This window comes from Sarcophilus harrisii, chromosome 1 (assembly GCF_902635505.1).
Source record: "Sarcophilus harrisii chromosome 1, mSarHar1.11, whole genome shotgun sequence".
NCBI lineage: Eukaryota > Metazoa > Chordata > Mammalia > Dasyuromorphia > Dasyuridae > Sarcophilus > Sarcophilus harrisii.
In genome coordinates, this window is record NC_045426.1 from 287,020,531 (window position 1) to 287,035,083 (window position 14,553).

The 14,553-nt window shown below is 33.5% G+C and overlaps 1 protein-coding gene across 1 annotated transcript in view; it reads right to left on the reverse strand.

The window, feature by feature from the left end:
- Window positions 1–14,553, reverse strand: part of MTAP (methylthioadenosine phosphorylase) — a 70,532-nt gene that overhangs the window by 33,797 nt on the left and 22,182 nt on the right. The window contains exons 2-4 of the mRNA XM_003762899.4: window positions 12,849–12,935; window positions 11,306–11,364; window positions 9,279–9,446 (exon numbers count right to left, since the gene is read on the reverse strand). Coding sequence (XP_003762947.1) covers window positions 9,279–9,446; window positions 11,306–11,364; window positions 12,849–12,935 — 314 coding nt within the window. The remainder of the gene's footprint in view (window positions 1–9,278; window positions 9,447–11,305; window positions 11,365–12,848; window positions 12,936–14,553) is intronic.

Here is a 14,553-nt window from a genome sequence, read left to right on the forward strand (position 1 = left end):
AATATATTTGAGAGTGCTAGAAATAGTTTTAGGTGTTCTGGGGGAAGTAGAGTATACATATAGATGAAGATGTTCTGCAGGCATTTGGAAAAGTGGAACTAAAGTTCTGGAGAAAGTCTAGTTTTAGTGGGTAGAAGGAAAAAGAATCCTAAAAGAGAGAGAGGAATCAGAGAAAAAAAAGAATTTGGAGTTTAAAAGTACCAAAATTGTAAGAGAACACAATAGCAAAGACAAAACAGCTGACAAGATTTATGCTACAGAAATCAAGAAGAACAAGGTTAAAGGACTAGGAGATTGAATGAATGTAAGAGTCTTCAATAAAGGAGTGTTACTGCAGTAGAATGAATGAAAAAAGCTGTAAACAGTAGGAGTATACACTACCACCAACTACATTATCCCTCATATTTTGTTCTATCAGTCTATAGATACTTGAAGCCATATTTTGTTGGTGCTACCTTTCCTGGATTTTGACAGACTGGATATCTATTGATATTCTTCCTTCAGTATACCTACATTCTACAAGAACTACTCTGAAGGAAAAGACGAAAGAAAGGGAGAGAGGTTGATGATAGTAAAATAACACTTGACATTTACATAATGCTTTAAAATTTGCAATACACTTTATACACATAATTTCATTTGAGCCTTACAACTTTATGAGGCAGATACTATAGTAATTATTGTCAGAATTTTACAGCCAAGAAAACGAGGCCAGGAGACTAAAGATACAGTCTCTCTTCTTTTTTTTAAGTTGCTTGCTAATGGTCATACAATTAGTAAAATACTGAAAGTTATCTCAACCCAGATCTTCCTGATTCCAAATACAGTACATTACAATTGGTTGAAATTGTACAAAGAGATCAGGTCTAAGAATGACACTTAGTCCAATGCTCTTTTTCCTAAATGAAAGCATCTGAATATTTACCAAAGCTCAATTTTTCAGCCTAGAAATTACCTCTTTTTTCTCTAAGGCATATCTGATTATAGGACAGTAATCTGTGGATTAACTTCTCACAACACTGATATAAGAAGACTTTAATCATTTGGATTCCTTACACCGTTGAAATTAAGAAAATCTAATTTCCACATTCTATAAAAATTTCAAATTGCAAGGTCAAAACAAGAGTGTTCCCTTCAATTAACTAATAAATTTAGATAGCCAGAAATCTTTCTCATGTACCCACCCACCCGTACATATATACACATCATCAGAAACATTTTGCAAATCAAGAAATCTTAAGTTGAATAATCTTGCCCAAACCTTTTGTCTCAAAGTCAAGGATGCTAACTCCTGTAGAGTTAGCAGAAGAATTAGGTTTACAAAAACCTGAGCCTTCTGTGTATTTTTTTAAATCACTATTGCACCTCAACTCTTTCAACATTTGCCCCAAATTCTGTGGGAAAACAGGCATATTACTGCACAGTAGGTGAAGAGGTGAGATGGTCCAGCTATTCTGGAAAAAAATTTGGAATTATGCCTCAAAAATTTAAAAACTATGCATATGCTTCAGCATTAAGAATCCATGTGCCAAAAAGAGCAAAGAAAAAGAAAAGGGAATTACATGTGCAAAAATATTTATAATAATTCTTTTTCAGTGGCAAGAATTGGAAAACTGAAGTGGTTTTCCTATCAATTAGGAAAAATCTAAACAAATTAACAGTAACTAAAAGTGACAGAATGCCCTAAGAAATGATGATGAAGATGGTTTTAAACAAATTTAGGAAGAGTTATAAGAAGAGTAAGGTAGTTTAAATTTAACAATTGGCTCTCCTGGGGGAAAAAATGTGGCATGATAGCCTTTTAATTTTAATCTACCTTTTTTTTATTTTTTATTTTAACATTTTCTTTCTCAAGTTTAGACAATCAACAAAACAATAAATCAAGCCTTGATTGGTATCACTGGCTGATTTTCCAAGGTGTAAATGTTCCCAATAAAAATTTTATAATCAGCTTTTCAGTAGGCTTGAATCAGTTCTAATATATCTCTAACTTATATGAACTGATACAGAAGCAGTTTCTATAATAACAATAATATTATGAAGACAGACAACTCTGAAAGACTTTTAAAGAACTCAATGAAATAAGTATCCACAATTCCAGGCGAGTCATGAAATCACCACAAATCTTGTAGATTCATAGTGCTGACAATACACAAATATACAGACACATATATTAACATGGGAAAGTTTCTTTGAAGATTTATTAAGGGAGAAATAAGTTAACTGGAAAAAAAAAAAAAAAAAACATGCCCAATTCTAAACAGTTTATTTCCTGAGTCTCAGTGTATTCATCTGTAAAATTAAAGCATTAATTAAAATGGTTTCTAAGGTTTTGTCCAATTCCAAATCTATTATCCTATGACTTTTAAGTACTAGGAAATATTCTGCCAGCTTGTGGAAACCATTAAACTATAACCTATTAACTATGATAATTCAATTGAAAACCTTTTCTTTCCTTTAAATAAAAACTTCCTCATTTCCGAAAGGATGCAATATTAAACACATAATATAAAAAAGGAATTCTTAACTCCTCATACTCCTAAGCAAGAAGCATGCTACTCTCACCATCAGGTAAAATCTAAGTCTGAAAACACCTCAGATATTATCGCCTAGTCCAAATCATACCTGGACAAGAATAGCCATATTCCTAACAAGTGAATATTCAGACTGCTTTTGAACATCTTCTGGACTAGGAAACCTCATATCTCATTAAGCTGGTCTATTCCACAAATGAACAGTTCTAATCACTATTAGAAAGTAGGACATCATTGTTCTACAAAAGAGATAGAAAAGTCAGAAAAGTGAGGAGGTATTATGAAAGCTAAGGGATAAGAGAGTATCCAAGAAGGAGAAATCAAAGGATTCAGAGAAATAAATGAAGATGAGGATTGAGAAAATTTGATAGTTAAGAAATCCTTGGTATCCTTAGACATAAAAGTTCAGAAGATAACTCAGAGGAAATCTGATCTATCCTCTTCATTTTTACAGATGAGAAAATTGAGGCCCAGAATGTAGTGTTCTGGTTGGTTTTCTGGAGGTCTTGGGGCAATCTTCGTTTCAGTAGAGTAATCACCGCAAGAATTGCCAGGTGTTAAAGTCCAAATCCTTTATTATCTCCTTCACAATACAGTTTCCTCGTGTGGGGCTTTGGCTAGCTTTATTGGAGGCCTTCCGGAGTCTTGGTTTCAGTGGAGAAATAAATGAAGGAGGAGAGCCTGCCATCATGGTGGTATGAGATGGAATGAATGAATCTAGCTGAGTTTGTCCCAGCTTATATGATCAATTTTAATTGCATTATCATAGGTGTCAATCTTGTAGAATAGGTGTCAATCTTGTAGAACTATATTAAGTACTAAGTACATGTACTGAACTAGAGAACTATTAATCACCACGCTAAACTAGATAATCATTGTCTATCAATTCCACTGATTCAGCACCTTATAAGAATCCTTGTTTCAAGTACCGAGTTCTGGCCCTAACACCAGAATGATTAAATGACTTGTTCAAAATAATATAGGTAGGTAGTAAGTGCAAGAAGTAGGATTTCAACTGAGGGTGGAACTGGTTTAAAATCTTCTCTAAGAATTTGCCTGTTCTACCACTTGGTGCATACACATTTAGCATCATAACTACTTCATTATTTAATGTACCCTTCATCAAGATCTACTTTCCCTCTTTATTTCTTTTAATTAGATTTATTTTTACTTTTGCTTTATCTGAATTCAGAATTGCTTACCTTGCCTTTACTTCAGCTGAAGCATAATAAATTCTGTTCCAGCCTTTTTACCTTTGCTCTGTATATCTTTCTGTGTCAAATGTGTTTCTTGTAAACACCATATTGTAGGATTCTTTTTAATCCATTCTATTTGCTTCTGTTTTATGAGTTCATCCCATTCAAATTCACAGTTATGATTACCAGCTCTGTATTTCCCTCTATCCTATTTTCTCCCCTGTAAATACTTTTGTTCTCCCTTTTCATCCTGTCCTTAGTCTTGTGGAATTTTTACCCACTCCCCACTACTTTATCTCCTATTACTCCTCCCCCCTTCTCTTAGTCATTCTCTAAGTTATTTTTTAACCTACTCCACCTACTTCTTTATCTCCTATCAAGCTTTCCCTCTTTCTTTTACCTTTTTCCTTAGTGTTTCTGCCTTCTCTTCTCTCCTGTCCCTCCCTTTTCTTTCCTTTCTCCTCCTACTTCTTTATAGGGTTAGATAAAAATTTTCCCTATTAAAGCCAAAACTGATGAGATCAAGTTTTAGACAATGCTTATCCCCTTCTCTTCTTTCCCTCTATTATAATAAAATCTTTTGCACTTCTTCATGTGAACTGTCCCATTATATTTCCCCTTTCCTCTTTTTTCTATGGTACTGATAATGTAAACCAGGAAGGGCCAAAACAGAGAAAGAAAATTATAGACCAGTCTCCCTAATGAATATTGATGCGAAAATTTTAAATAAAACATTAGCAAAGAGATTACAGCAATTTATCAGTGGAATAACACACTATGAGGTCTGATTCAATATCAGGAAAACCACTATATCATAAATTGAGGGAAGACCATGGGGATAGCAGACCTTTTTCCAGCCCTTAATGTCTTTTTCTTTGATGTCATCACAAAAGGGACCATTCACAAGCACATCCTCAGTCCATGTGATGCTCCCCTCTGTCTGCCTTGTGACCTCAACCTTCCTCTCTCAGAATTAGACAAATCTAACCACAAAATAAACAAAAAAGAAACTAGGAAGGTTAATAGGATCCTAGAAAACCTAGTTATGATAGATCTCTGGAGAAAAGTGAAGAGGGAACAAAAAGAATACATCTTTTCTTCAGCACTACATGGAACTTATACAAAAACTGACAATTTATTAAAGTATAAAAACATTACAGTCACATAAAAAAAGGCAGAAATAGTAAATGCTTTCTTTTCATACTACAATGCAATAAAAGTTACATTCAATAAAGGGCCATGGAAAAATAGATTAAAAACCAATTGGAATTTAAATAATCTAATTCTAAAGAACAATCTAATTCTAAAGAAACTGGGTCAAACAACAAATCACAAAAACCCCATAATTTCATCCAAGAAAATGACAATAATGAGACAACACACTAAAACCTATGAGATGCAGCCAAAGCAGTTCTTTGGGGAGCTACATAAATAAAATAGAGAAAGAGGAAATCAATGAATTGGGCATGCAAGTAAGCTAGAAAAAGAAAAATTAAAAACCCCCAAATAAATACCAAATTAGAAATTTTGAAATTCAAAGGAGAGATTAATAGAGACTAAGAAAACTAATGAACTAATAAACTAATTTGAACTAATAAACAAAACTAAGAGTTGGTTTTATGAAAAAAACTAACAAAATAAACAAACCTAATTTGATCAGAAAAAGGAAAGAAAAAAAAGAAATTGCTAGCATCAAAAATGAAAAGGGTGAACTAATTATCAATGAAATTAAAGCTATAATCAGGAGCTATTTTGCCTTGTATGTGTGGTATCAAGTCTGATAATTTAATAGAAATGGATGAATATTCACAAAAGTATAAATTGCCCAGATTAACAGAATAAAATAATTGAACTCGGTAAGAAAAAATCTTCAGGGCCAGATGGATTCCCAAGTGAATTCTACCAAACATTTAAACAACCATTAATTCCAATACTATGTAAACTATTTCCAAATAGTTTCCAAATAGATAAAGGAGTACTGCCAAATTCCTTCTATGATGCAAATATGGTACTGATACATAAACCAGGAAGGGCCAAAACAGAGAAAGAAAGATAGACTAATCTCCCTAATGAATATTGATGCAAAAATTTTAAATAAAACATTAGCAAAGAGATTACGGCAATTCATCAGTGGAATAATACACTATCACCAAGTGGGAATACCAGGAATGCAGATCTGGTTCAATATCAGGAAAACTATCATAAATGAGAGTGGAAAACCTTGGGGATGGCAGTAGTAATAAAGCAAGGCCCAGAATTATTGAATATTTTTGAGTAAACCTCCCAAATTCCCCCAAATCCCCCTTATACACAGAAAAGAATATTACCAAAAGAAATTTAATCTAATACAAGGAACTCTCATCAACATCCACTTATACTTACTACACACAAGGCACAAAATAGCATCCTCACAACCTAAGGGAGGTAAAATTATCTTTGTTTAAGAGGTAAGGAAATCAAGGACTAGTGATATTCAGTTCAGGATGTCATATTTTATGAAAGATTTTTGTGGGGGGAGAAGAAGGGCTTGCTTGTTCCTGTGATTTTTTTGTATATAATGAGTTCTTGTGAGGAACTTCCTTTACCAATCAAGATCAATACTTTCACTGCAACTATCTAAGACAGTTTGGGTACTGACAAGTTAATGGCTTTCTCAGGGTCATAAATTCATTTTAAGTGTCAGAGGTAGGACTTTTGTAGCTAGTAGTAGTTGGTGATACCTAATTTTTGAAGCCATGCTATATTAGGGTCAGTCAAAGGAACTGGGCAAACAGTACATAAAAAGAGAAAGGAGACACATGAACTTTGTTTTCAAATATTTCAAAGGTCATCTTATAGAAAAATAGAGTAGACTCATTTGGGTTAGGTCCATAGGACAAGAGGAGATTATTAGGATCAATGTTTTGACAGATTGTGAGGTCATTCTGAGAACTGTCTTAGTTGGAAAAAATGAAATATTCAGACAGCTTCTCCACCCCCAATAGTAAATGGCAAAGTCATTGCAGAAGCATTAATAAACATAAGATACAGATTTATGTTGTAAAGAAAAAAAGAGAATTACAGAAGGATGAATCTTTCCTTAGAGCATGGGTTCAATAACATGATTTTATTAATAATTATATTATTTATTATTACTGTTTTTGTCCTAACTCTGTGTTTTGGCATGCAATAGACACTTAATAAATGTTGGTAATCACACTGGAGATGTAATTCTTTCAAAGTTGAGTCACACTTTGAAAACAAAACATGCATGCAATATATACCCATATTCACTTTAATAAGAAAGTGAAAGAAAAACAATTCTTCTAAATACTCCCTACTTATGGAAATTTATAATAGTGGTTAAACTTGTACACACAAATACTCTGGCACTTTGTTAGTAAAGCCTGAAGTTGTTGGGGAAACCCCCTATAAAACACATTTACTAACTCCACTGGGCTTAGAACTTGGCTTAGAAACCATTTTTAGAAAAGTAAAATTCTGGAAGCAATTTTTTTCTTTCCCTGGATTCCCACTTTTTTTCTTTCTACCTCCCCCACTCCTCCACAGAAGTAATGAACTAGTACAAAGCACCATTGAGGTTGTCTCTACTGAAAAACAAGAAAGAAATGATATAACAATAAAGAACCATCAGAGAGAAAAATACTGGGATCTCCACAAAAACTCCTTATAGGAGACATTAGTTATTAATAATTTAAACTCTTCAGGATTCTGTGGAGTGAGGGAGCGAAGAAAAAAAGTTAAATGATAGCTTTACTATACATTTAAAAGAAATAGCAAATTATATATAAATAGATTTGCAGTTTCTTCTGTAATTATCTTTTAAAAAATTTTTTTACCATGTTATGGAGAGGCTTGTTTTATTTCATAAATTAAAAATAAAATGTTTAAAGTGAGACTCAAAGAATATTAAATTTATTGTCCATCCTCATAGAACTAGTATTCTGAGGAAGAATTTGAACCCAAATCTTCCTGAGTCCAATTTCATCACTCTATTACAATATATGCTTTGAGATCTCTTTTCTTACTTGTCTTTCCTGAGATATAGACTCCTCTCTTGAATGAAGGTGCAGTTTCTACATTCTTCAATAGGATTAAGGGATTCATACATTGATTACTACTCTTTTCAAAGAGGTAGTATGCCCTGGTCTAATCTCATTCCTTCAGAGCCTGCAAACACAGCATTTTATTTTTTATCTTAGAAGTTATATAGAAATTTATTGAACAGAAGACTGGAGCGGTATGATCAATTTTAATCTGGAAAGCTTACAATAAACAGGTAAAAAAGATTTTCCAGCAGCAGCATAAAGAACAGATTAGAAGGGAGAAAGCCTACCTATAAGGTAGCTTTCTGAACTGCAAGAAGCTACTGAACTGCAAAAGTTGAGGAAGATGATAATAAGGACTGATACTAAAATAGCAATATTGGGAAAACGGAAGAGGTCCCTTCCAAATATGGGATTATTAAATGTTCTATAACTTGTTCCAAGTCACACAATATGTGATTGTTATTAGTCAGGATTTGAATCTAGATCTTCTGGTTCAGAAGTGGATTCTTGGAGGAATCTTCACATTTCCTCATTTCAAATTTGATGACAGCATGGATTACATGAAGGCTGGGTTAAAAGTAAAAGACTTCTGATTATCTGCAAACTTTTCAACAGTCAATTAACAAGCATCAATTAAACCCTCTAAATGTGTCAGGCACTAAGTAAATAAATACAAAGCAGATGGTTTTGAGAAGCTATAGACTGATCCAGAAAACTTTTTACACTTTAGGTCTGACAAAAAAAAAAAAAAAATCAGTGAAAAAGGAATCAGCTAGGTAGTTAGGCAGAAAATGGTCATTTTGGAATTGTAATTTTTAAAAAAAAAAGGAAAAGAAGGAAAAGAGTAAAGGAAAAAGGAAGTAGGAAAAGAAGGAAATATAGAGAGGGAAATAAAAAAGAGAGAGAAGGAAAAAAGAAGAGAGGAAGAAAGGAAGGAAATACCCTATTCTTCTCTCTCCATACTATCTGTTGACAAAAAGTCATTAACTAGAGACCAGACTAGTAAAAGCTTTGTCAACTTTACTAGAGGACAAAAGGGTTGGAATATAGGGTGGCAATTACTGACAGCTAAAAATAAAAATAAAAAAAATTCACTATCCATGCCCATTCTAGAATTGAGGTTAATTTAAAATTCATTCCTTATCTAATTTACCCAATACTCCAAAGTGTTTTGGGAATTCTTTTGTACAAAAGTACATTTTGTCCTCCAATTCCTCCCCATTCTTTTTGGGAATCCAGTACAGACTCAGGACTTTGTCTACTTCCAGAGGTTGAGGTAGTAAGTGATCTTTAGAGGAACAATAGCATTTGAATTATGACTTTTTTTCCTGCAACCTAAAATATTCCTGCTCCACATCTACATTTTAAATATGACTACAAGCCTGGTTATACCTATTCAGGAGAGGAAAGGCATTTTTTCATATACCACCTAAGGATACATGACCTTACATAAAGTTTAAAACTTCTTTAAACAACAATAACAAATAATGACCCTTTACCTGTCAATAAACTGGTCAATTATTACAATATCTCCAGGTTGAATTTCTTCTCTTAAAGAGCCACAAGCAGTAGTCACTATAATGTGAGTGCAGCCCTCTTCCTTTAAGGCCCAAATGTTTGCTTGGAAGTTGATATTTGAAGGCATGATGGTATGCTGCCTTCCATGTCTACAGGAAAAAAAGACAAAAGAACAAAACACAAGACCTTTTCTTTTTGGGGAAGGAGAGGTGAGAGATCAATTGTAGTTAAGTGACTTGCCTTGCCCAGGGTCAGAAAGTTAAGTATCTGAGGTTATGTTTGAACTCGAGTCCTCTTGACTCCAAGGCCAGTGATCTATCCACTGGGACACCTAGCTGTCCCTCTTTTAAATTATAAAAATAAAATGTCCATTATTATGAATTATTAAATACTTTAAATCTCAAATCCCAGAATGATGGTTATAGCCAGAAAAGGGAAAAGTTTTTGCTTTGGGGGTGGCAACTGTGGTTAAATGACTTGCCCAGGTCACATAGTTAGTGTTTTGAAACCGAATTTGAACTCAGGTCTTCTTGACTCCAGGGCCAATGGTGTTTCCATTCGCTACTTAACTGCCCCCAAAGGTGAAGTTTTTTAAAAATATAGATATTCCAGGCAAATGTGATTTAAACACCTTTGAAACTGAAAGGGAAAAAACTTCTAATAAAAGAGACAACTTAATGAAAACATACAATAGGGGGCAGCTAAGTGCCACAGTGGATAGAGCACCAGCCCTGAAGTCAGGAGGACCCGAGTTCAAATGTGACCCCAACACTTTACACTTTCTAGATATGTGACCCCTAGGCAAGTCACTTAATCCAATTGCCTCAGCAAAACAAAAAAAAAGAAAACATACAATAGATGGATGACAATAAAGGACTTGGGCACAACAAATAACCTAGAAGATTAATATAAATCCCATAACTCTGATAATTCATACTCTTTAAAAAAGGACAGCTCTGTTTTAATTTTGAAGACAAAATATTAATAAGGATTCAGGGGAGCCAAATTAGGGATGCCATCATAAAACAGAAGGAGAAATAAAATCATCTATTCATGAGTTTAATTTTCAACAATCACCAATAGAATATACCAACAAGAGAACAAGGATTCACTGATTAAATATCAACAAATGCCTTCGTTCAAAACTGAGCATTCTGTTGCAAAAAAATCCAAAGGAACAAAACCTTAATAAAAAATCAGCTCTTTTCACTGAAATCTGAGAAGCCATTTAATTCTGACTTCATTTAGTGATCTTTTCAATATAAGCAAAACTTATTCTATCATCCCAGAAATAAGTGCCTTCATTTTGACATTCTTTAATGTCATTTTGACAGTCTTTAATTTTAAGGCAGTAAACAAATAGGACTGAGGCTTCACCAGCTTTGTCACATATAATTTTTGCCATTCTACAAAAGATTCTGGGTAACACTGAGAGATTAACTAATAAGCAATTTTAATTTGAAATTTAGCTGAAATTTAAAAGAAAATACTAATAAAATTTTAAAGGCCAGATCATTACTGCCCTCCTTGCCAAATAAGATTTTATTAAAACAAAAAAAAAAAAGTAAAGTCCTACTTAAAATAAAACAAAGTTATAACTGGAGGCAACAAGGCACAATGAAGAGGATTTGACTAGATTTGGAGTCACAGGATCTGGGTTCAAATCTGGTCTTTGCAGACTGTTATTGTAACTTTATTAATTGTTGCTTTGGACACATCAATTAACCTCTTTAGGTTATCTGTAAAAGGTGGATGGTTGGATTTTGTGGTGGTCTCTAAAGTCCTTGCTAGCTTTCAATTTGTGATTCTCTTTTTTTGTTGTTGTTTGGGGTTTTTTTTGGTTGTTGTTGTTTTGCTAAGGCAATGGGGTTAAATGACTTGCCCAGGGTTACAAAGCAAGGAAGTGTTAAATGTCTGAGACCAGGTTGGAACTCAGGTCCTCCTGGCTTCAGGGCTGGTATTCTATCCACTGTGCCACCTACCTGCCCCTAAATTTGTGATTGTTTACCTTGCAAGCAGGACACAGTCAACATTTTTTATCTTCCCCAAAATCAAGGCATCTGATGGCTGCTCATTATGTGGAAAGAAAAGCATACAAACACTGGTAAGAAATTAAATGATCATTGTTTTAAGAAAATTTTAATTCATCCCAAGAAGACATACCCCATGAAAATAAATATTCCTGCCCTCACACATTGAAAATGCTACCTTGTCAGGTGAACAGGTGATCTCAGTTTACTAGGAGAGGTAATGAGTCCATTTATGTTCTCATTGAACTTCTTTGTGGTCAATAGTTTAAATTCTCTTGCGATTGACTAGAACTGAAAGTATATTCAGTCTTATAAGGTATATACATGTACTTCTGTACCAAGTGAGACAACTACTGGAGAGATCAGCCTAGTAATCTCAGTCCTTTTTAGTCTCATGTTCTAAGTCACCCAAATTAGATACTGAATAATGCACCCAAGTAAAAAGTTTTTGGTAGTGGGGAAAAGATCCTTCAAACCTACTCAAGCTTTGACTTTTAAAAATCATCAAAATATGCTCAGAATGAGTTCTCCCTTATATTGAATAAGAAGGATAAGGGGAAAAAGTATGGAATAATGACAATAAATCTTAAAAAATAAAAGTTGTGACTATTTTTGCTAATGGTATAAAAAAAGAAATGGCTCCTGGAAGTCCTTTTGAGCCCTAAATCTAATGCTACAATTGTACAAACTATTTTAAACTATTTTAAAATTTTAAACACTATTTTAAAGCAAAATGAGTCAATAATTCAGTTTTACTTTTAGTTAAGTGAGATGAGTCTCTTTAAGAATTATTTGCTACTTCCTATCTCAGCATATTGTGCACCCTCCCTTCAAAATAAATTATGTATTCTAGTGATGCCAACATATAAATCCTTGTTTTGTTTTTTATTTAATACAAAGTTTTTTGCAGAGTTCAAAGAGATGACATAACACTTATTCTGGGAAACAAAGAATTGGGAAGTTTTGAGTCTCAACTCTGATATCTTTTTTCTTTTTTCTGAAGTATTTTATCAGAATTGACAAACTTGTGTTTTGTTGGGGTTTTAGGTAAGCCATGCATGCTATTATGAGTTTCTTTTCACTCAATGATATTTCTAACTTTATTATTTCCAGAAAGTTATTAGTTTCCTTCACATTTCTGTTAAGAATTTTCTTTGTTTTTTTTATCTAATTACTTCCTTATTAATTACAGATGATTAAGTTACCCCGAATCTAATGATATTGCTACACTGGTGTACATATACTGCAGTCTATCTATATTCATACTTTGAAATACCAAGCCATACATTCTCTTCAAACTAGTTTGTATAAAATTTGAATGTACCCTTTAGTTGTTTTTTATTAAGCATATACATTTTTTTCAATTTTCAAAAATATCCCAATTTATTGGCATGGTCTACATTTAAAAACAAATCAATGTGGTAATCATTGAGGTTCTGTAAAGAAATCTGAATTTCACTTTAAAAATATCAAAACATTCAAGAGAAAAAAATAAGCAGTGACTTGATTTAGGATATCAACCTTGCCATATGGTGTGTCAACATATTTTTCAGTTCTTCCTTCCAAAATTTCAGGATCATCTAGACCAGTTCCACCAATAATCCCGATCTAAAAAAAAAAAGAGAAAAATCATGTGGTTTGCACAAATAAAGCTATTTTAAAATAATAATTATTCAGTGATTTTTTTATCTTTCTGCAGGGCCTATCTTCTTCCATTGTCAAGCTCCTACCAGGGCCTCTACTTTAAGAAAAACACTATATGAATCTTATTTCCCTTCTTATTGACTTCTAGACTCCAAAGCCATGTCTCTGCAATCTAGGGCTTCCCTCAGTGCTAGGAACATCCTTATTCTGGAATATGTAGCTTGTCCACATGGCTTCCAAAACACACAGCAAATTTCTCTTCCAGCACAGTTCATCCTAGGGCCTCCAATTTGTAGAGAGGTCCAAACCAGACTTCATTTCCTATCCAAACTGTTCCTATTCTTGACTTTCTTCATCCCTTCCACTACTGGTTTACAGCTCCCTTTTGTGTATGTGTGTGATCTCCTGTTAGAATATAAACTCTTTGAAGGCAAAAACAAATTCTTTTTTGCTTATACATATCCCCAGTACTTAGCACAATTGTTGGCACAGAATAATTGTGCCAACTCTAATAATAAATGGCTCATATCTTTCTTTTAAACTTGTGAGTATGCTGCCGTCTTCTCTCTAACAACCGCTGAAGTTCAAATGGATTGGAAGGACTGAAACTTTTAGCAAGACATTAGCTTTTCTTTTTTTAAAGTGACTGCTGGGGAAAAAAATGCCCCAGTATAGAATAAAGCAACTAACTCAGAATTTGTTGCTAAAGTTAAAATAAATAGTTTAATGAATCAAAATGGGTAAATCTAAATGCTAAAAGAAATATGAGATATCTGACACCCCTAAGAAAGTAAACCTTAAAATAATTCTGTTGTCTTCTTTCTCTACCTACTTAAGAACTCAATATTTCTTATACTTCAAAAATCAGTGCCTCCTTCAGTGTGGGTGTATCTTTCTTTATCTCTCTCTCAGCTGACTGTCCTTCTAGGGTGCTATGCCTTACCTCCTCCCACTTCCAGACTCCAAAAAACAAAATCCATTTCATATAAAATCTTCTGGTGATTAACTTTTCCAAATTTTGCTATGTTGGTCCTAGTAGAATCAATACTCAAAGACCTCCCAGCTTTGTAGAACCTATCAGAGCTTCTATTCAACTTAGTTCAAGAACCCACTCATCTCCAAGAGATAATAAGATATTAAAGTAGCCCTTTTAAAAAAAAAAAGATTTTTCTTTCTTTTTATGAACTTTGTAAAAACCAATCAACATGAATGTCTCAATATACAAACAAACAAACAAACAAAAAGGACTGTCTAAGACAAGGTACAATTGGGCTATGAGTGGCTCAGGTCCCCTCTTCCAATTACCTACAATCTGCCTTTCTTTCTTTTTAAAAAATGCAATTAATGTGCAAAAATGTGCACATGGTAGTGCCAGGTAGATTGCCTGTATCCTCTTCAAGACTTTCTTTTACTGTTTTGTTTTTTAAATGTTTCACTGACATTTTCTTTTCAATGCTGTGCTCATATGAACTGTTTTCCTAGTCCTGCTTACATCCTTATATCAGTTCATAAAGTATTCTCAGGTTTCTCCTAAATCATTCTTTCATCATTTGTTATGGCAAAATATTTTATCCCATGGTTG